This window comes from Poecilia latipinna, unplaced genomic scaffold (genome assembly GCF_001443285.1).
Source record: "Poecilia latipinna isolate Pla-1442-1.1 unplaced genomic scaffold, P_latipinna-1.0 Scaffold1573, whole genome shotgun sequence".
NCBI lineage: Eukaryota > Metazoa > Chordata > Actinopteri > Cyprinodontiformes > Poeciliidae > Poecilia > Poecilia latipinna.
In genome coordinates, this window is record NW_015114189.1 from 110,741 (window position 1) to 135,159 (window position 24,419).

At 38.5% G+C, this 24,419-nt stretch overlaps 1 protein-coding gene across 1 annotated transcript in view; it reads left to right on the top strand.

Moving 5' to 3' along the window:
* The window catches only part of LOC106963735 (protein kinase C beta type-like), a 57,855-nt gene that overhangs the window by 14,842 nt on the left and 18,594 nt on the right, over positions 1-24,419 (top strand). The window contains exon 3 of the mRNA XM_015058805.1: positions 21,074-21,156. Within this exon, the coding sequence (XP_014914291.1) occupies positions 21,074-21,156 (83 nt within the window). The remainder of the gene's footprint in view (positions 1-21,073; positions 21,157-24,419) is intronic.

Here is a 24,419-nt window from a genome sequence, read left to right on the forward strand (position 1 = left end):
GCCCCACAGTTTGGGAACCTCTGGTCTAAGTGATGTTTTTTGTCATTATTTGCCGTTAATATTGCTAATAAAGCCTGCAAGTTCCTGTGCAGCATTTTCACTTACGTGCCTATTATGTCACTGTGACTAGTCGACGTCGACTCCATTTATTTATCATTTTATCATTGACTAAAAATATGAGTATATGAATATGCAACCCTTAGTTATGGACTTGACACAGGGGAGTGACAAACAGTGAAAGATTTGAGTTTTCTGCTACAGCAGACGGCAACAAAAGTTTCATATTTTTCGTAGTGGAACAAGTTTCTCTTAGTGTCTGTTGACTCCTAGGAGATTACATTACTTGTTTTCTGCTGCGGGGAAAAAAAATCTGATAATTGGTTGCATTTTAATTGGTTGCCATGCAACAGAAGGGGAGGGGCTTGCACCATTCCTGCAATATATGCATGCAGTTATGGCAAGAACCATAACTGCATGCATATATTTCATGCTTACAAAGTTAGGCATAGTGATTAATTGTGATTCAATGTTTTAATTGATTGACCACAGTACTTCAAATTTGATAGCCCCTTCCTATGTCTGCCTTGCAGCAATTTGCACAACCATTCTGTGGAAAATCAGGAAGGCTTTTTTTAGGGAACACCATTCCATTTTTAGGGCAAGGAAATCAATGATGTATAAGATTAGTTTTCCCTCTGAAAATCTGCCCATATTCTGCAAACTGAGGGCATGCTGACCATTATCTGTTGCAGGCTAAATTCTTATATATTTTTAGTTATGAATTAATAGATTAAATGATCTCTTAAATTTAATAGATCATTTATATAACATTAAATAGCAACCTGTCTATAGCTTTTCTTCATTACATTTGGTCTACTCCATTGCGATTGAGTGAACTTCCTTCACCTTTTATGGAGCACTGATGTGACAAACATACAGAAGAAACTGTAAAATGTGTGCACAACGGCGCCCAAAGAGAGAAATTGGGTTATAGGTCCAATTCACTGAGAGTGGGAGGTGCCCAAACAGATTACTCTACTGAGTTGCTTCAGTGGAATGCCAGCCATCTGATGTGGACGTGTTTTTACATGAAGACAGGTTAGGCAGCAAAATGTATGGCAGAATGTGTGACTATTCTCTGCCCTGCTATGAATTGTGAGTGGGGAAGGTTGGATATCTGCTTAAAACGTATCCAGATATGTTAGAGATTGCTTGTTTTTTAGTCTCTTCATTCTTTTCCCTCTATATTTAAAGAATCCACGATTAGCTATAAAAATAGACCTTATAAAGGAAATATTTATTTTAGATGTAAAAACAATACAGTAATAATACTGTAGGTTATTTAGTTTTTATAAATTTTAATAAAATATTGTCACAGGAAAATCGCCATGTTTTTCACACTGCAATGCATTCTGGGTAAATGACGTGTAATGGTCCAACTGCCTGGCTCCTCCAGCCAAAACAGTGATGAGTAATGTTATTAAGCCTTTTCAAATTGAACTGGAGTGCATTGAAATTGATTGTAACATAGAAATAACAAGAGGCAATGAAGGTGAGGAGGACCAGAGGAAGAGGACAGAGTTGGTGTAGAAGCTGGTGATTGCTGCTGATGCCTCCATCTTCGTAATTAAATGATGAATGAGACATACCTCTGGCCAGACTGTGTGCTCTGGTAGGTACTTCTATAGCTCTGTGTCTGGTTCGGCAATAGATGGTTAGAGTCCAATCTTTGTTCGGTGTTGGTAGTGGTTCCACAGTACTGGTGGTCTAGCTCTGTTGGCGCTGCTTGTCTTTGACGTTTCTCTCAGCGTCTGTAGTGCTGTGTCCGGTTTGGCATCAACTGTGCTGTTTAGAGTGGCCTTGGTCGGTCAGATTGGTGGATTTTTTTAAATTACAGCCAACAGTGACACAGTGTGGCATTATCTAAAATTCCGCCAGTCGAACGCAATATGATAGAAAACAACTCCGCGGTAAAGTTAGTCTTCCTGTGTTTACTCTATAGATTCCAGTACAAAATGGACCAAAACGCAGGTGAAAAAAATGGTGACCTCCACTGGTGGAAAATCTAACAAAATATATACATTTTTGAAGTAATTATGAGTTCTGGCGATATCATAAGTGGCAATTTTTTTAATTAATTGGAAAATTACAACATATTTAGGCAAACATGTTCACACTTAAATTACATCACTTTAAGCCTGAAGCCAAGGTTCTTACCTAAGTTCATGCTAACCTAAATTCTGTGAATTGAAGGTATTACTGATCACAAAGGATCTTTATTTAATTTAGGAGGGTATTATTTTTCTTTTATTTCAAATTAAAAAAAAAACAACTTTATTAATCCCAAAGGGAAATTAAATGTTATTATAGCTCATCAAGATTCTACAAAGAGTTATTGAAGATGGTGATAGCTGTCGGCAGGAAGTGGTCTGTACCACAATGAACCTGAAGAAGCCTCGGACTGAATATACTCTGTTTTCCCAAGACAGTCTCATGAAGAGGATGGGGAGGGTTGTCCATAATTTTCTTGATTTTATGAAGATTCCTTCTTCGCATCTCATCTCTAGAGGTTCCACAGTCGTCCCCAGAGCAGAATCAGCCATTTTTTCAGGCTGTTGAGCCTTTTTAGGTCCCTGGCTCTGATGCTGATTGATGAAAAGATGATGCTCTCAACAACAGACTTATAGAAGATCTGAAGCATCTGGCTGCAAACCTTGAGGGATCTTAGCTTCCTCAAGAAGTCCAGTCTGCTCTGTCGCTTCACTGTTGTGTCTCCAGTCCAGTCTGTTGTCCAGATGAACACAGAGGTATTTATATTCCTTAACCACCTCCAGTTCTTTTCCCATGATGGAAACAGGATTTGATCTAACCCTGTTCCTCCTGAAATCTACAATCATCTCCTTTGTTTTATTCACGATTAAGATGAGATGATTGTTCCCACACCTTAACACAAAGCGGTCCACCAGCTCTCTGGACTCAGCCTCTTGTCCATCTCTGATAAACCTGACAACTGCAGAGTCAATTGTGTATTTCTGTAGACGACAGAAGTCAGACTTGTGCTGGACGTCTGAGATGTACAGAGAGAGAAAAGGAATGGTGAGAGTACAGTGCCCTGTGGTGCTCCTGTGTTGCTGACCACCTGGTTAGACACAAAGTCTTTCAGTCTGTTTGTGAGGTAGTCATAGATCCTGGTAATTGTTGAGGCCTCCACCTTTGTCTTCTGGAGTTTCTCACAGAGTAGATCAGGCTGAATTGTGTTAAATGCACAAAAGAAATCACAAACATGATCCTCACAGTGCTGCTTGCTTTGTCCAGATGACAGTGGGTTTGTTGAAGTACGTGTAAAATGGCATCATCAACTCCAACCCCACGACCAAAAGCAAACTGCAAGGGCTCTTGATATGTCCTTGTCTGCTTATTCAGGTGGGCCAACAGGAGTCTCTCCAGGACCTTCATGATTTGGGATGTCAGGGCAACAGGTCGTTGATGACTGACTGATGGGTGAGTTTTCTTTGGTACTGGAACCAGACAGGATCTGTTCCACAAGAGTGAAACCTTGTCTTGGGTCAGGCTAATGTTGAAGAAATGTTGCAGAAGGCACAGGCTTTCAGAACTCTGGGACTGAAACCATCCGGACCTGCAGCCTTGTTCTGGTTTAGTCTCTCTAACTGCCTCTTCACTTGACCTCTAGATACAGAGAAGTAAGAGGGGGAGGCAAAAGAAGCAGCAGTATCTCCTGATTTGGTTGAAGATGAACTTGTGGAAGCATAAGGGTCCATGACTGAGGTGGAAGATGGAACATCTGAGATTTGATAGGAAAGCAGTGGGTCAGAGGAAGGTGGGATGTCTGTATAGCTTGTATGGCTTGTTCCTGAGCTGAACTTGTTGAAGAATATGTTCGACTTATTTGCTCTGTCTAGGCTTCCATGATCCTCGGTTTGCTTCTTCATCCCTGACCACACATCTCTGACATTGTTCCTCTGCAGTTTGTTCTGCTTCTTCCTGTACTTCTCCTTTCTGTTTCTAATCTTGACTTTGAGCTGCTTTTGTATACTCTTCAATAACTCCTCATCTCATTCCCTAAAGGCTCTTTTTTCTTTAACAGTTCCTTTAGGTCACTGGTGATCCATAGTTTGTTATTCGGGAAGCATCTTACTGTTCTGGTGGGAATGGTGTGGTCCACACAGAAGTTTATATAGTTAGTCACACACTCGGTCATGGCACTGATGTCATCTCCATGTGGCAGGCAGAGAGTAGTCCAATCAGTAGCTTCAAAACAAGCCTGGAGGTGCTCCAGGCTTGTTTTGAGCCATCTTCCTAACAGGCAGTCTCTTCATCAGGGATTTGTATTCAGAGCAGAGATAAAACAAGATTATGATCGGATTTCCCTAGAGGGGTCTTGGTTTGGAGACATATGCATCTTCGACATTAGCATTTAAAACAAATCCAAAACCTTGTTTTCCCGGGTGGAGCAGCTGACAAACTGGTGAAATGTTGGCATGTAGAAGAGAGTGAGGCATTATTAAAATCACCAGATACTGCCACAAATGCATTAGGGTGTTGTGTCTGTATCCCAGCAGCAACAGATCTGATGACATTGCTTGAGTTATCGGCAACAGCTGAGGGGAAAATGTAAACAATTGCCAAAATAACACTGGTGAACTCTCTTGGTAAATGATATGATCAGAAACTTACTGCCAAGAGTTCAATGTCTGAACTGCAGAGACGAGACTTCACAGTAACTTGTCCTGATGAACCATCTGTCGTTCATGGGCACTGCTAGTCCACCTGCCTTCTTTTCCTGCTGCTCTCTACGTCACTGTCTGCTTGTATAATGACGAAGCCTGGCAGAGAGGGACGTTGGAGTCGGGGATATAATCCTGCAGCCATGTCTCCGTATAACACATTATGCTGTATTCCTTATATACTTACTGAGTACTTGTCAGGGCTTGATGTTCATCCATCTTGTTAGCTAACAATTTCACATTGTCCACTACAATGGATGGTAGAGATGGTTTGAACTTCCTCCTTCTCTCTCTCCTCTTTGCTACTGCTCTGCAACCACAATGCCTCCTTTTCAACTCCACTGGTATTTATGGCTTGAGCTGTGATATTATTTCAGTTTTTCCAATGTTTGTCAGCTGCTCTCTGTTATAAACCACCCTGTCGCTATGGTTACGCATCATAAAAAATAGCAAAATATAAAAAATATTGCCAAAACATCAGTCCAACCACACAGAATCAAGGAGCAGTTGTCCACAAAAAACAAACAAGTGCTCGAAAAAAAGAAAACATCTCTAAAAAAGCACAGAGCTACTCCAACCTGCTGCCACCCTCAGGGGCGCAATTCCAGAATACCAGAGGCTTTTATTGAGAAGTCACCAGACAGGAAATTGGTGGAAAGAAATGAGAAGGCATGGAGCAAAGGTCTCATGGTGGGAATAGAACTGAGGACTGCAGCCTCTGTACATGGACCTCTACACTACGCAGCATAGAAGTATTTTAACTGAATAATTTGCACAGACCAAGTGAAATTCCACTTTGAATCAGAAGCTGCGTTCAATACTGTTGTTTCATGATTTATGGGAAACCAAAGTCAAAAAACCTATTTTGGTGAATGTTTGTCTGGAAAAAAATTAATATGCTCAACAAAAGTTTAAAGTTATGAAATGAATTATCTGTAGGATCTGTAATGATTTTTTTCACCTATCAGAAAAAAGTGTTAAAAAGACACCTGATCAAACAAGTACAAATGTATATATAAATATTTTTGAATTAAGATTTTATGTAATCCTCCGTAATGTCACAGAGTGCATTTCTGACCTCCCCCAGAATCTCTGGAATAAATGAGACACACAGAGAGGTTGTTTCTGTAAAACATTGGTTAAAAATTCCTGAACAGAAAAAAGTAAAGTAGTGATTAAATAAATTTTTCATAAGAAATAAGGAGACCTTCCAGTGAAATTTGTAAATTACTGAAAAGGTTTGTTGTTACTTTCTCCTGTTAAAGACTTGTTTATTAGTACCAACTGAAATAATTTCCCTTAAGGTAAGGGTTAAAATAAATACTGAGTCAAAGTTTAGAACAAATCAATGCATGGATGTACTACAACTTTCTTTTTGTATTAAAAGATGTTAAGTTGACAGGACATGTAAAAATATTACTGAGTAATTATATGTTACGGAAAACATTGACAGTAAAATGATATTTAAACCCACAACTAGCCTTAAAAACAACAAATCAAAAAATATAATTAAAATGAATATCAATTATTTGCACTTCTGCTTAATCCAAATTAAGCCAGTGGCTCCATCAGGCCCCCCAGGGCTTCAGGGGCCATAAATGATAATATTTTAACAGACCACAGATACATGAATGTAACACTTGTTTATGGAGATGATCAATGCTGCTGAATTTGATTTAATGGTTTCACCATGCATAAATTAAAATACTTTAAATTGTTTAACATTTAAATGTAAGATTTTAAGTAGCTGGCAAGTTTACTTTGTAAAAGTTCAAAGAACAATATTCATAGTTAGCTTGTTTTGTTACCCTAGCTACAATCTGATGCTGTGAGTTTAATGTTTGAGTTTGAGCTGTTTGTTCACAAATACTATTGAAATAGTAAACTGCAATTATAACTTATTGCATTTTAGGTTGGCCAATTAAACTACTCCCTTCTCCCAGATTAAATCTAACACAGAAGCTGTTAGAGGTGCTGATGATTTTAGCAACAAAAGGGGCCCCTAAGTCAAATTCTGCTGAAGGCCTCATACAGCCTGGGCCCGGTCCTGAATGATGAGTCTATTGTGTTTTTAATAAGCATCACAGAAACTGTTTTGGTCACTCAAGTTTGTGGGATGAGTTTTTCTGATCTTTGCGCGCATGAAATCCGGCTGACTAAGCATCTGATACGGTTTGATGCATCGTGTAAACCGGAAAAATAATACTAAAAAAAATAAATAAAATAAAACAATATAAAACCAGCATGGTGCTTGACTGCGAGGAGAGCGTGAAAGCTCCTCACCAGGCTGAATCTGCATGATGAGGTTTGTGCTGGTTGGTTAACCACTAACGCTCCGGCCAACCAGGATCACATACTATCAGTGCAGACGGAGCCAGGCACTGGACAGCGTGTTGAGATGTAAACGGCATACATAACCCTTAGTTCACAAAGATAAATCATTCTCAACGCTCCCTCAATGCGCACCTCTGAAAGCACCATTACAGAATGAAGTTTCTCTGTCTGCTTCTCTAATCTGGAACAAACTTGCAGAAAACTCAGTTACTTTAAATCAAATCTAAAAAGCCTTTGGTCAGTGTTGCCTATGATTTAAGAAATTGGAACATCTTAAACTGTGCTTTGGATTCCAACCTTTATTCACTTTATTTATCCTTCTTTTCCAGTTCTAATGGTTTTTGCTGCTGTTTCATGTTTTCATCATGTATTGGCCCGCTGCTGAAATTTGCTCCACAAATAAGTTTGACTTGACTACGGATTTTAACTGATTATAATTTTTCTTTAAGAAAAGATTTGAGAAAAGCATTAAAATGTCTTTTTTCTTGCCTTTGTGGCATAAACAGTCACTAATTATTAATATCAGGGGCAGATGCAGATACACATGTGTGGACATGTGTATGAGAGAGCAATCAGTGTAAAACTGAATTTACTATTTTAGAGGAAGACATTGATTCACATTTTCCCTCCACGGTTTGTACAGTGAAAACCTGTATGTCATGGAAAGTAGGCCCTCACATTAACTCTTCAGCTAATTTTGAACTAATCTTGAGAGGTTTTTTGTAATATTTAAATTCTATGACCGACACTGAGAGCTCAAAATGATAAACCCCAACCATTTTGCTGTGCTCCAATCAGCTTTCTAGGTATCTGCTGAACATTTTGCTCTCTCACAGTCTGAATGAACCACTGCCTTATGTAAAATTGCTCTTTGACTTAAGTTTTAGTCACCTCACTCATACTAATGATAGTATGCACTTCTGTTTAATCCAGAATAATAGCAAATATTGAGTTTTCTTTCTACAGTAGCAGGTTCCCCACCAAAAAGTATTGTTGCAGTATTTGTGAAGGCAGGGTTCAATTATTGGAAAAATACAGAATTTTGAGTTTCTTATGGAATAACATAATAGAGCAGATACCTTCAGATCACAATCTATACACATAAATCATTGAGCTTTTTTACAGTATGAAGCTTTGTATTTTGTGAAGGATTGCCAATTCTAATTCTTGTGGCATTTCACAAAAGACATAAATGAAGCTGTGTCCTTCATATACTAACGTGTTTACCTGAGTTTTGCTCCATCACTCTGTGCTCGTGCTGCACAGTGATGGACAATACTTGTTGCTTCATGGTCCAGCTCCATATTTGAGTCAAGCTGGGGTAAAATTTATTCTTTCAAGCCTCTTAGATGGTAAAGCAGATACAAAAGAGAAATTATAGGAAGGGACTCAACGTAGCTCAAGTTATCTGTGCCTGATCTCTATAAGATAAACATAAATGGGCTTGCTGTTCCACAGAATCCGGTTTGCTGTTGTTTTAGGTTCTGGTTTGATGACTGTTTTCCTGTGTTGTCTTAAGAATGAAAGTACCATGGAAGATCATAATGAATCAAACCATGTGATCACACCGGCATTCCTCTTCATGGACTGTTTAGAGGAAACCTCACACACACCTATTAAAGAAGCGTATCTATGTATTTTCCAGGTACAGGGCTGTTTTGTACCAAAATCAACTGATTATGTTACTTTCAGCTGTTATGAAATATATCAAAACCTATGGAGAGAAAATGGTCTCATAATGCTGGATTTGTAATCTTTGTAAACCTCTTTGTGTATAACTTTGGATAGTTAGTGAAAAACATTTTGTGCATAACTCTGGGTACTTGTAAATATGTGGTCAAATGCACATACAAATATTAAGAAACTATGTATATAAAGTAAACGTATAGACACACAATTACATTTTCCATAAAAATTAAATTTTATGGAAATTAAATTTTTTAACTTCAACCTCACAATTACAAATTCAAACCTTCTCCTATGCCTATGTGAACTTCTTCGCTTACCTGGGGTCAGGATGCAGAGGTAGCAGCCTAAGTAAGGAGGCCCAGAATTCCCTCTCCCTAGCCAGTTTGGCCAACTCCTCCGGGGGGATCCCAAGGCGTTCCCAGCCCAGCCGAGAAACATAGTCCCTCCAGTGTGTCCTGGGTCTTCCACAAGACCTCCTCCTGGACACCTCACCAGGGAGGCATCCTAACCAGATGCCCGAGCCACCTCAACTGGCTCTTCTCGACGTGAAGGAGCATCAGCTCTACTCCCTCTTGGATGATTCAGACACAAACATTTCAGCCACTTGTATCCGGGACCTCGTTCTTTTGGTCATGACCCAAAGCTCGCGACAATAGTTGAGGGTAGGAAAGTAGTTTGACCGGTAAATCGAGGGCTTCGCTTTTTGACTCGGCTCTCTCTTCACCGCAAGAGACTGGTACAGCACCCGCTTCACTATAGACGCTGAACCAATCTGTCTGTCGATCTCCCATTCAATTTTTCCCTTATCCTTGTGGACAAGATCCCCAGGTACTTAAACTCCTCCGCTTGGGGCAGGACATCCCTCCCGACCCCGAGAAGGTGCTCTACCCTTTTCCAGCTCAAGACCTTGGCTTCTCCTGTGAACCGCTCCAGTGAAAGCTGTAGATCACGTCCAATCAGTTCAGAACCACGGATGGGTTTGGATCATTTTGACACTTTATCAATTTCAACTCAGAGCCTGGAGCAGCTAGCAACTGCTGAAGCTAGGTTTATTGTTGACGCGTTGAATCGGCCACACAGAGACACGCGCATCTCGTGCACCTCTGGATCTTTGTAACTTGGCGCGGATCGCACGCGCCGCCGTTCACACAAACTGGATGACCTGGAAGATGCTCTTCCAGGCGGCTCCAATGTAAACCTTAACTATAAACGCCATAGCAGTATCACCCACACCTCTGCCTGCTCACTCCTGCTGTTTACATCAATAAATGAAGTCCAGTTTGTAGAAATGGTCTTTAATCAAAATGTAAACAATGTAAAGCTAGTGTGAATAACATCCTGTTGAGGATTACAGAACAGATGTTCAAAAGAGCATCAACTTCCTGTCAGAGACTCCATGGACATTCCTGTACCGCCTGCAGGCTGCTGGCTTTATATTTTCTCATCATGAGAACAAATTAATTAAGTAATGCTGTTTGTCTTATGCTAATGATCATAGTTAATGTTTACCTAAGTATAATAAAACATTATGGGACTTTTTGTATACATTGCTTTTTTATAAATATTTTTTGTTTCCTTTTTAAATGGCTGTGTCATAAATGACTATATGGATGCGGAGACTCTAAATGAATTGCGTATTGGGACTAATGAAACTCTCCAACTCTGCCCAGCACTGACCTGTGTTCATGAATACAGCAGCTAATGGCTTTATACGTGCTTTGAAGAGCCACTATGAAAATACCATGTTTATAATCCTGTTTGTAGATGCTGTTGATCAGGTTGAAAATGGCAATTGTAAATACCTTTTGTACGACCAGCATTTACATTTCCAGTTATTAAAAACTGGAAAAATCAGCTAATGTTTAACCTTTGTCTGAGGGGGGTAGCATAGCCAAAAATTGTATTTTAGTAAGAGAAACTACGTAAATATGCAGACAAAATTTACAGTTATGTACATGTTCTGGTACTCAGAATAATAAACAAAATAATTAAATTTAATTCAAAAACACTTTATTAATCCCAAAAGGAAATTAAATGTTGTTGTAACTCATTCATTTAGATAATTCAGAGTTATTGAAGATGGTGATGGCTGTTGGCAGGGAAGATCTCTTGTAGCAGTCTGTATTACAGTGATTCTGAAGAAGCCTCTGACTGAAGATACTTTGTGTTCCCTAGATAATCTCATGAAGAGCATGGTCAGGGTTGTCCGTATTTTTCCTTGATTTTTTGTTTTACTAAAAATAAGTCACTTCAATTAAAAATAACAAATTATAGAAGAAGAAATAAAAATCTCCAGATCTTAGCTTTGCACAACCTTTAAATCTATGAAATCAATACTTGCTCTAAGTGATGTATACATGTTAGAATAGTGCAAAGTACAACAGGCTGAGCAGACAGAATATTACTTCAGATATTACAAAGATACATTTCTGATGCTTTTTTCATTCATTTTGGTATGAAGTAAGTCAGAGTGGACAAAGTAGCCAGAAATTGTACTCAAGAAAGAGTATGGTTACTGAGTTCAGAAAAACATAATGTGTTGTTTAACATCAAGCATTCTGAGCTTACGTCAAACCTCATTCTAGAGAAATGCTGACAGTCATCATCTCAATTGCCCTGCTCAAATTACACATACAGCCTCTTTAAATACTCGACTGGTTTTTAAATTTCCCAATTTGAATGTGAAAAAATATATATATTTCAACACTTAAAAACAAATTCAAGTGTACTTGAAATTGTACTTCTTCCTTTGACAACCACAGACTGTTGGAGACTCTTTTTTAACTTCACATTTCATATTTTGCCAATTTCATATTTTTTTCTGTTCTCAGACTTTGACAGCTGAAGTGTACACATTCCTCCAGGTGATTTCATTTTTTCCCTTTTGGTTATGTTTTGAATTAAACAGTAGTATACCAGTGGTTCTCTGGTTCTCAATTATTTTAAATTAACTGTCATTATCTGATTGTTTTACATCACCAGAACTTCTGGTTACAAAAGCCGCCTTCCTGAGTTCATCATTGAAAACAGTGAAAGTAAATGTTCATACCTTGCCATTACATTACAAACAAAATCCATTTTGGTTACTGAAATAATCTGAAACTGACATAAGCAGTTAAAAATAAATAAGATATTTTACAAAAAATACATGATTCAAAAAATAAACTGACTTTGAGGCCAAGAAATTGTACTCTTAAGTGATTTTCTTGTTGTCACTAGAGATGATTTCTGTAAATCTCTGAAAGATTTCTGCTGCTGGAACCAGCCGCTCAGTGTTTGCTTTTTAAAAACACTCACTTTGAACCTGTACAGAAGCTGCTCTTGCAGTTTTTTTATTTAAATATTATTGGTTCATTTGATTTTCTTCCCCTATATGGTGCTTTATTTATTTAAACACAAACTGTATGGTGTTTCGTAATGACCCTGATGACAAGCCAACAAGCTGAAACTTGTTCTACCAATAAAATTGCTTCCTAGCACTTCAAATCTTGCTCGAGTCGTCACCTCAGCAGCTTTGGAAAAAAGTACAATATATTTATCTTTTAGATCCCCATAACCTTTTAAATTGAGCTGAACTTAAAGGATGTTTTTATCCTCTAGTTTGGTCAAAGTGTCTGGTTATAGCTGTGTCACAGATGACCAAAAGTTTACTTCTTTTTGTTTTTGTTTTTTCATATGACCCTTTTTGTAAACTCAGTTTTTCTCAGTTTTGGAAGTGTTAGAGATAGGATCCTCATTGTCATTTGTATCCGTTTTTAAAATGATGCATCACATTTGAGGTCTGTTGTTTCCTATGTGAGCACCATTGTTCACCTCTACTGCTATTCACAACTCATTAGGTACGTTAGTAGGAGAGATGTGGTTAAAACTCATCATAAATGTTTTATCTCATTGCAAAATATAAATGTTAAGTTGAACCAAAGGAGTTTATTTCATTTGTGTATTTCAGTATTTTTATTTACACTTAGTGGATTTCCGACTGTTTTTTTTCTTGCCCAAAATTAGTCTACATTTATACTTATCCATTTATATTTCCTTGACACATTAAATATGTTGTGATTTTGTGTATATGTATGTTAATGTGTTTTTTATTCTGTTGACTGTTCACAAAGGAAAGTAAAAAAAAAAACCTTTGTTTTGAAGTTATATATTTGTTTGGCCAAATCTAACATCAAAAAAGAAGAAAATGTCAAATATCATCTGCAATTGTTATTAAGGTATTTAAAAAATACATCCTGATATCATCTTTGGCAATGTCGCCCACCCCTATGAAAGAGATTACTGGAATTCAACAGGTAGTTTTATCAGAAATTTTAGCACTTCTGTATAAAGCAGATTCAAAAAGAACCACTGGGCTCCGGTGCCTGGGCTGCTGTCCACACCCGCAGTTCTGGTTAGTCAACAGAAAATAATATTTTTAATTCAGAAGCTGCACAGTGGTGCAGTGCTGCCTGGCAGCAAGAAGGTCCTGAGTTCAATTCCCAGCCTGGGGTCTTTCTGCATGGATTTTCCATGTTCTCCCTGTGCATGGCAGGTTTTCTCCAGGTACTCCGGCTTCCTCACACAGTTCAAAAACATGACTGTTGATTGGTCTGTATAAAATCTCCTTAGGGAAGTGTTTGTGTGCATGGTGGTTTGTCTGGTCTGTCTCTGTGTTGCTCTGCGATGGACTGGTGACCTGTCCAGGGTGACCCTCCTCACCTGTTGACAGCCCACAAGACCTCAATAGGATAAGGGTGTAAGAAGATGGATGGAAGGATGGATTTTTAACACATATTATACGCTGCAAAATTCACCAGGACAGAGCAATATGAAAAGGCAAGTGCAGTGCTATTGCTGTTCAAGACAGGGTGATTGTGATGTTTTATTTTGTTGTTCTGCCATAAAGAAAAAGGTGAATGTTGTTTGGAAATCTCTGGATCAAATTGTGGTTTCTGATTTCACACCAGAACTTTCTGTTGTATTCTCTTTCAATTCCAAAGAAGAGTTGAACAGGATTTCATTTTAATGTGGCATGTCAAGGCCTGAACACTGGGTCATGTATCCTGGTTCTCATCCAAGATGGAGGAATTTCCTGGCTGTCATCCTGTTGATGTGAAACTGTTGGCCTGCTGTTATCCTAGAGGCTCAAAGCTCCTCTTTATTTTGGGAGTTTCGCTCTGATTGGCTGTCGGTGCCATCAGTCAGATTAAATAGGGCGGCATGCGTTGCCTACACTGTAGGGCTCAGCCTGGTTGCTAAGAAACAGAGCAAAGACCCCTCGCCAGGTCACTAGACCTGTCTTTCAGTTAACATTTATTTCAGTTATGTGCATCTGTGTTCATGTACAAGTGCAGCTGTGTGTGAGTGAGTGACAGAGCAGATTTCTAACCAAAAGGTTTTAAAGTGGAACAGTTTCCACTGTTTTGTGCTGCTCCAGTTCTTTCTGATATGATGCAGACACACGAGTGAGTCTCCACCCCCTCATGTCGCCTCAGACCCAGCTGTGCCCACATCCCTTTACACACACACACACGCGCACAAATCCCCAGCCCTTCCACTTTGAGGACCCTCATTGGAAATCCTGCATTTCTTAACCCTCCTTTTTAATGTTGCATGTCAAATAAAGAGTATAATGTAATGCTTACACTCTCCCAAATATGTTTTAGATCCACAATTCATCAGAGTTCAGCAAGCGCAGTGATCCTCTGTTTGAGCTGAAAGTCCAGCGGCCTCATGTATAAAGCGTGCATATGCACAAAACATGTGCGGTGCCATATTTTGCAGAAGTCGGCATGTATAAAAATTAATTTTGCGTCAAAGTTTGCGTAAATATACGCAAACTTTTTCTGTGGACAATTTCAAACTACAAACCATCAAAACTCACCTAAATGCACTGAAATCTGATGACATTCAGTTATTTAGACTGTCAGGGACCAGGCAGTACAATACGCAGAACACAGGTAGTTGAATTCAAAAAAGGTGGGTTTTTATTTACCCAAAAATATGAACAAAGGTTAACAAACAATTGACGACAACCTAAAATTCAGTTTTTCAGAATCTTGTAACAGAACATAATAATGCACCGATTGCAATTTTCTGGTCCGTCACTAATCTTTAAAAACAGTGGGTTGACAGTTACTAACCAGGCCCATGCAGACGTGACCTGGTGGCCTGCTCTGTCAGTCACACCTGTCAGGCAAAAGAGGACAGTGGCCAATTTTCAGACCTTTCCAGAGGTAGATAAGATCAGTGGATAAGATGGGGCTTCACATATACTGGATCAGTCGCTCACCAATCTCCAAAAATCTGGGCAGATTTGTGTATTGGACTTATTTTTTTTAATTAAATAAGGGCAATAAAAAAATTTTAATTCATAAATGTTAGCCAATTGAAGCTTATTTTCATGCACACTATATGCAGTCAATACTTGGTCTGGCCTCTTTTTTGCATGTATTACTACATCAACATTCTTGAGCATCTTGTGATCTGCTCGCATAGTGAACATGCTTGGACTACCGACTCTAGGCATGTTGGCAGTTTTTTTTATCAATACTCTTCACAGTTCTAAGGGGAATGCATGATTTCAAGACCTTTTTAAATCCCCCTCTTGACTCATAAGATTCTTCTTTCTATTGGCTTCAGCCATCTTTGAGGAGGATGACTTTTGGCACTGAGTAACTTTCTTCCCCCGTTAATCTCTGTTTCAGGACTGACCCAATGCAAGGAATGTGACAGCTGCAGTTCAGGTCCTTCATCCATCTCTAACTCCAACCACAGCCCATTCTTTGTGAATCTCCACCAAACCCTAGAATGCTTTTAGCTGTACAAACCTCTCAGGATGTAGAACCTTATAGTCTCTGCACCTTCTTCTTTCATTCACCATCTAAATCAGCACTCTGATCCTTTTTTTCCCTCCACTCAACTTCCATGGCTATGGTTGGTTCCAGCCTTGAGTAGACTGCCAGGTTCTGATAATTAATGATAATTTATGACTGAATATTTATGAGTCACATTCACTCGTCTGCACTGATTAATGCCCACACATTCACACACTGATATAATATGATACCATTTGGGGTTAATGTATTGCTCAAGGGCACTTCAACATGGTTGACAGGTTAGGAGACTGGAATTGAGCAGTCAGCCAGCATAGTCTACCCATTAAGATGCAGTTGTCAGGAGCCTTTTCCATGATTGTGTAAGCTATTACATTGCGATAAAGTAACTGTATTAAACTCTTGTAGCTGGAGTTTATGTAGTTTTCAGATCATCTATGAGTTTACCTCAAACACATACTGTTACAGTGCTAATGTTTTATAGGTAAATTAACAATGATTCACTGCCTTGCCACAAAGAAATCCCCACCAAAAATAAAACTCACAGACTCTAATATTTTGTTGAACCACCTTGCGCTTTGTTTCCATCCAGTCTTGCATTCATTTTCCACCAAGATCTCATTCAACTACTGATCAAAGCCTTCTTCAAAACATCACAAAGATTCTGAATGGGGTTAAGTCTGAACTCTGTGGTGTGAAAATGCTCCCTGAAGAAACCATTCATCAACAGAATAACTTGGTCATTCAGTGTCTTCAGGTGTTCAGGTTACCTCCTAATGTTGCTGATCCTGGACCCGACCAACTGCAGCAACCCCAGATCGTAGCACTGCCACCACAGGCAGCTGCAGTAGAGGCTGGGTATGATGAGTCACTTCATCTTCCTCTTTTCGTACCCTGATGCACACATCACTCTGGAAGAGGGTAAATCTGGACTTATCAGATCACATGGGTTTAGGGTTAGGGGTAGGGTCTGGATGCTTGCAGATTGTAGCCTAGTGTGTGGACAGTCCTTAATCCAATTTTATTAGCTTATGGGTCTCTTTAAACATTTTCTCTGCTTTATGCCAATGATTTGACCCTTCTTAAACAGACTAGCATCCTTTCCATAACTCCAGCATGTTTCTTTTTCACACAGTTTTAAGAAATGAGAAGCTACTCATTGCATCAGCTGGGGTTTGCCAGGGTATGAATTAGACCCATCAACCCAAAGAGATTTTTTATGTTCTTGATATGACTGTTTCCAAATAATAACAATATAAAAAATGTGCTGATTTCGATAACCTATAGTGATCACTGACTGTCTCTGTTATCAGTCTCATGCATTCATCTTTTCCTTTTCTTGACCTAACTTCCTGCTTTTTTCTTCTTCTGTCTTTTGCCCCTTCTTTTAGTTGCTATTCTCTCCAACCTTAACAATAATTTGCATTTTGAAGGCCTTCCCTTAAGTACAGTCCAACCAGCCTGTTAGTCAAATTCACCCCTTGTTGGTGCCTAGAATGTGGAATCAGTTTGAGTTGAATTCAGCTAATGTGATCTATTTGCACCCCTACACTAATAAGCACAAACATAAACACAAGCTCTCTTTTGGTTACCTCCATGAATTGTGTGGAAAGTGTCTGCGGTTGCCACGGTGCCTCATTAAACCTTAATGAGAAGGTGAATAATTAAGAATAAAGCTGAGTAAGGTCACCCTGAGTATTTTTAGGAACTGGTCTTTGTTTCAAGATAGAAGTATTTTAATGGTGCTCGACTGAAAAAAAGTGAAGCAGTTATGTCTTAATTCCATTTTCTGCTTTTGCAAGTCACTGTAAGGTGGAAGTGGTTTAAATCAGCAGGGTGCAATGTTATTCTGTTGGATTTCACTTGTTATGTGAGGCTGATGCAGCTCTAGAGACGATGGGCTGTCACTGATCCACTCTGCTGTTTCAGGATTGGTTATAGTCTCAACTTTGTTTGTTGGGCTTTAGTTAATCTACATCTGACCCAGAGTGGAACAAACTTATATATTTGTTTCTAATGCTTAGTTGGCTATTTAAAGTTGGCTGGCCTTGATGTTCAAAACAGTAAATACACTGATCGAAGATGGAAAATGTCACAAGAATCACTATTTAGACACAGCATGATAAGAATGAAAATGCTTTTTTATTGTACATTTGCTATACAGAATCACAACAAAATTTATGTCAGTACAACCCATCCAACACGTGCCTGGGCAGCAATGGCTCCACAGGAGTTTAGCTGGGGAGGCATTGACTTATTTTGGAGGGAAAAGTAAACGAGCTTTTATTTGAATATAAATACACAAACAAACCTTTATGCAACCTTTTAAATAAAATAACTATGTTAATACAAAATAAACAATAAGACGTATAAAATGTTGAGTAATGCATAAACATCAACTCATGTGTTGCAGAAATGTAAGAATCTAATGTTTCCAAATGGTGAAGTCTATTTATTTAAATGCAAAATCAATACACTCAAGTAAAAGCAGCAATAATATTATTCGAATAAAAGTAAAAAGCACAGGGCAGTAAAACTACTCATATAAATATCTTTCTCCGCAAAAAGTTACTCAAGTAAATGTAATCAGTATATCGATAATTATATTAGCAGACTATTCTTGTTAAGAAGCTTAAGGTCATATATTGGCATTAGCTAGTGTTGAGAAAATAAATTTAAAATGAGCTAGTTTTAAAACTTAACATGTCTTGATTCAAATACCCTAATTGTGGTTTTGAAATTAGTAATATATTCTGGCCTATTGACCTTTATGTTACTTGTAGTTCCAGCAGATGGTTTGCTAGGATCGTTTGAACTGCCTTTTGTCTGTGGAAAACAATACAGTGGAAGTTGTAGCTTTTCACACTCATCTGTGAAAGGCCGTAAATACGGCAGGGGTTTCTGGCTTCAGATAGAGGGTCAGAGATAGCTCCTGGTTGGATGAGCAAAAATACGCCTTATTTGAATAAATTAAAGATAAGAATACGCCTTAACTATAAAACTTTCTACACAGAAGTAACAAATCAGATTTTGCTCTTGCAACTTCTCCAAAGACGTCTTTGCTTTTTGTTTGTCGTTTCCATCTTTTGTCTTTTTCTCTCTCAGGTAAATTCATGTGTTGTTTGTGCTCTGAGGTTTCTGATGTTATGTGATGTGTTTGTCTGGTCAGAGTATGCATCTGTCTTGAATAAATGCTGATTATTGTGACGCTGTTATCTCTGCGTGATCTCAGTCTTTGCGCACAGCATTTTTCTGAACCCGGGCATAGAGAGGATTTAACGAGTCAAAAGGTTTTTAAAGTTCAAGAATTTTTCCTCTCTTTACACTAGTCATCATTTAGCTAACATTATCTGGATCCAACATTACTCAACACACTCGGTTAGCTTGGGGAAAAAAATTGTGCAAAGTTTTTTGCCGTGATTCTAACACAGACCTGTCTCTACACAGCAGCAAGTCTCCCTCACTGCCACACATTATGAAGCACCAAAGCGGCATTCAAAGGCGGCTCAGAAAAACATGTTATGACATATTAACAATGGATTAAACGGTTGTAACGGATGAAAAAAGTGCAAGGGGCAGAAGGCACAGTACAGGAGCTTCTACTGTATCAAATTTAGATATAGGAATAACAGAAATGTGGCCACTCTGAGGTTGGAAAAAACCCCTCAGAGTCCAGGGGAGGCACTGCTGACTCTCTGAGCAGGGAATGCTCGCCCATGCTGCTGGGCATGTCCCTGAGACTGCAGTGATTGAAGGCTCTGCCCTAACATATGCACTAATTCACTAATTTTGACAAATAGTCTCTCAATAAATTAGAGGCCAGAAATTTCCACTTCGTAGTTCTCACCTAGTTCTGAGAATATGATCTCCAAACCACGACACCCCCACCTCCATGCTTTATACTTGGTATGGAAGGCTCTATTTGGTTTATGCCAAACATGTCCTCTGTTCTGGTGTCCAAATATTTCAGTGTTACTCATTTATCCAAAGAACATTATTCCAGAAAAGTATAGGTCTTTCTCTATCTTCTCTCTGGGAAACTTTCAGTTGGCCTTCATATTTTTCTTAGAAAGCAAGTTTTCTGCTGGGACATTCTATGAAACTAGTCCAGTCTCTCTTTTTTTTTTTGTAGAGGCATCACATCAACGGTAGCAACAGATTCTTGTAGCTCATTTCTGGGTTTTTGTAGACTACTGTTAGCATCTGAGGTTCTTCTTTCAGAGTGAATTTGCTGGAACGGTCAAATTTGGGCATGTTGCTTGCTGTTTTCTGTGTTCTTCACTGTTCTCCATTAAGGGGACTACCAGACTTCAAGCTCTTTTGCAACCTCTTTAAATCCCATGGAGCACTGCTATGAAACGTTGATAAGCTGCAGTCTTTTTTCTGAAGGCCTTAGGTACCAGTGTGAAGTTCAGTCCCACTGTAACAATGAGCATATCAATCTAAATATCCACGTTTAGAGGGTTGGCCTACTTCAGAATGCTATGTGATTTTAGCCATTTTTAATAGGAATAAATGTGAAAGTGTCCAAATGTATTCCTCCCCTGATTTTATTTTTATCTAGTTTCATTGATTTTTTTTCTTTTCTTGTTTGCTCTTGTCCAGTACATTTTCAAGGTATTATTAAAATTGATTTTAAACATCCATATGTCCATATATTTTTGAAAACACATGTATTGCTTTAGGGAATCCTATTTCTCTAATATGACTATATAGTCCACATCCAGGATGGTGGATGTCAAATGTAGGATTGAACCAGATGAGTTCACTTCTTTTCTTTTCAGTAAACACACAACAGTAAAACTAGCTTGAACATTGTGCATTCCTTTTGGGTAAAAAAGTCACAATTTCTACATCCTATGTTGAAAAAGAAATGTCATTATCAACAACCTTTAAAAAATCTGACTTGGCTGCAGAGCATAAATGTTCATAAATGTATGTTAGCTTGACCTCCTGTCAGTTTGCATCTCATTGAATCTATGATCATCATTAAACACATTCTAATGAAACTCTTGATCACACATTTGCTGCTGTTTTCACACTTAAACTGACCTTTAACCTTTAAGTGCTTCTCACCTGGGCTTAACTTTGAAGTTTTGAGCACTGCAGTACTTGTTGGAAAATCTGTTTGGTTCAACGAAACATTTGACTGAGCAGTGTTGACAGTGCGAACACTGTTTATTTCAGTCACTCACCTCATTGACTGAGCAGGAAACAGCAGATTTAGAGCGTTCTGCTGTTTGAAACTACTAATGTGGGGAAGTTTCTTGTCTCAGCTTTAATGTCACTGGGTGTAATTGTGGTTCCAAGCCTGATATGACTCCGTTTGAAGTAAGTTGTACGGAAACAAAAAGGGTATTTATAGAAAAAACACATAAAGAGCATCTTGTCTAATGTGAAGTTCTGAAATATGATTTTGTTGCCATATTTTGGACTCCGATGAAACCAGAGTTAATATTTTCTTTTTTTTGTTCTCTTCCTCTGTAGTGTGCTGTTTTGTGGTCCATAAGCGCTGTCATGAGTTTGTCACTTTTTCCTGTCCAGGGGCCGACAAGGGACCTGCGTCTGACGTAAGTAAAGAATGTTTACAGACACACCCGCTCAGTTTGTTTTCTTTGCCCTGTAATCCCACTCAGAAAGATGATCTAACAGAAAACTGTTCTAGATAATGTTTATCATTTTGCTCCTAAGTATACGGTCTATTAGAAAAGTATTAATCCTCCTGGAACTTCTAATATTTTGTCCTGCTACAACCATAAACTATTTAGTTGTTCATTTGAATTTTGTGTGATATTCCAACAGTCCAAAGCAATGCATAGTTGTGAAGTAAAAAAAAACACACAATGGAAAGTATGAAATGTTTCTATTCAGCCTTGTTTGCTCTGATACCCTTAAAATAATTTCTAGTATAAAATGTTAGTAACTTTGGAGGAGCTGGAGAGATCCACAGCTCAGGTGGGAGAATCAGCTGTTTTAAAACACGGGTGTCCATCTCCAGTTTACCAGGACTGGGATCCTGCATGTTTTAGATACTCCAACACAGCTTATTCATTTGGCTCAATTACCTCCCATGTTTGTGAATACAGCTCACAGAGGCCTGGTAGTAAAGCTGCAGTTTTTCACTGGGTGGTTTGGTCTGCTTTAAAAAAAAAACCCTCTGAGTTTATGGAGACCTAATACTGTTAAAGGAAAAGTATAAAATCCATTGAATTTGTGCCATGTGTGGCATCTAATATATATATGACTTGCATATGAAATCATCTGTACTTTCTCTGTATCCAAGAATCCAGACTTAAAAATATGTACAAAAAAACTAAACTGTTCAGCAAATAATTTAAAAATGTTCAGATTGAGAAATGCTGGACTTGAACATCCATTCACATACAGTTAGCATCAAATCTGACTGAGTTTGAGCTGTTCAAAAAATTGGGCAAAGGTTTAGTCTATGGATGTGCAAACCTGGTTAATATCTTTCTAAAATAAAGATGGATTTATAAAGTATGGAAGACCATGCCTGCCACACATTTCAGTTTCCTTTTTTGTTAAAAAACATAAGAAAATGGGTAAAATAATCTGTTCACAATTATGCATCATGCAGCATTAAGTCACACAAATGCTGCTGGAGGAACTCTCTTGCACACATAAACAGCGTTGTGGACTTTGGCTTCTTGTCAGGTCCAAGTCCTGTTCGGAAAGGTGCATAAAGTAGAGATGTGCTGCCTGGCTGCTTGGGGTAATGATCCAGGACTCTTCTCTCATGCTATAATTTTATTGAACATGTACTTTATTGTTCCAGTCATGCTGATGTTTAATAATCTCTAAGTCTGTCTTCGAAAGTACCTGTCTAACAATCTCTGATCAGTGGAAACACCCACTGGGAAACATCAGTTAACTTAAAAAAAAAATACATTAAAAATCTGTTTGACCCATAAAATTTTCAGAGGGTGTGACATTTTCTAAGCACCAGAATTATGTCTGGTGCACACGGCACCAGACATAATTCTGCAGAAAACTTGTCTATACAGATGTGTTTCCAGGTGTTGATCTGGCCTCCAGGAATACCCGGGAGGTTTTTCCATGGAAGGAATGATGAGCCACAACAGCTTCAACTGCCAGTTATTTATGTACTAACTGCTGAAAAGGAGCCAGTTCCCACAACCTTTATTTCCTCTTACAAAACAGGCAGCTAAGTACAGTGGCAGTGTGGAAATAAGTAATTTTTCCTTCACAAGCTGATAAGTTACAGCTTTCCTCTGCATATATGCATTGTTATTTAAACTAATTCAGACACAAAGCTGCTTAATTGAACTATCATCCAAGGTAGAAAGGAGAATGTTTACTGGTTTGCTGACTCAGCTCTCTAAGTACAGCCCGTAAGACAAATTAACAACTGATATTTAATATAGATTTGCTAATAATTGTACTTTTTTAAAAAAAAAAAAATTCTCTTAGGACTAAATGACTTATTTCTCAGTGAGATCTAGAGAGACTCATTCACGTTTTTATATTAGTCACATTGATTACTGCAACAGTGTCTTCACAGGTCTGCCTAAAAATCAATCCTCCAGCTGCTGCTGATGTTCTCCCTAAATCTAGGAAGAATCATTTTCTGCAATGATTGCAGAAAACTGCAGAACAGCCAAAACACTGAGTGCCTTTAAATTGTTGAAGAAGATTATAGGTTATAATATTTCTTAAGAAACTCTAGCTCAATCTTCTTCTGATCCCAGGTTCTCCCGGCGGACCGCGAGTAGCCACACAGAAAACAACAATGAGTGCAGACGTCACAGAATTACAGAGTTTAATCCAATAGAAGACAACGTATGAAATTACAACAGAAACTGCAGAACAACAGAGACATACATTCATTTACCTGAGACAAATAGAAAAGAAGGAGAAAGAAAGAAAGAAAAGCAAAGACGTGCAAAGACGTCTTTGGAGAATTGCGAGAGCAAATCTAATTTGTTACTCCTGTGTACAAACTTTTATAGTATAGGCGTATTCTTGTCTTTAATTTATTCAAATAAGGTGTACCTTTGCTCATCCAACCAGGAGCTGTCTTGGACCCTCTTTTAAACTCGCTGCTAGTCACAATCTAAGACCATTTGCCTCCATTGTCTAAACAAAGTGAGAGCAGAGCTTCTCCTGAACTCCTGCTGTTTTACGGCTTTTCACAAATGAGTGTGAAAAGCTGGAACTTCTCCTGATTGTTTTCCCACACAAAGGGCAGTTCAGAAGATCTTAGCAAACCATCTGCTGTAACTACAGGTGACATAAAATTTCAGTAGGCCAGAACAAGTTACTAATTTTAAAACTATAATTAGGCTATTTCAATCAAGACATGTTAAGTTTTAAAACTAGCACATTTTAAATTTATTTTCTTAACAAAATCTAGGCTAAAAAAACTGTCTAGAGTTAATTTGAAACTCTAACAAACATTTTAATGTATATTGATGGCACTTGGCAAAATGTAATGTTAACTGGTTTAGTGTGTGGTACCTTTTTTTACTTTGTATTTTTATATTCTTATAGGTGTGCCGATTGATCGGCCACCGATCATAATCGGCCGATTTCCGTGAAAAAGTATATGATCGGTGATCGCCGATCACGGTCTCTTGCTGCCGATCACACAAACCGATCACCTGCATCTCATTTCCCAGTCTGCCTGTGCAGCTGGTCTCCTCTTTCCTTCACTCTGCGCAAACGCGCAGCAACAAATCCTAAGCGATGTGTAACTATATCTCACTGAATGAATGGGGAGGTTTCCGTGTTGCGGCGGGAAATTGAAGCAGGTTAAAATGCAACAACACGATGAATCTAATATGGCATAAAA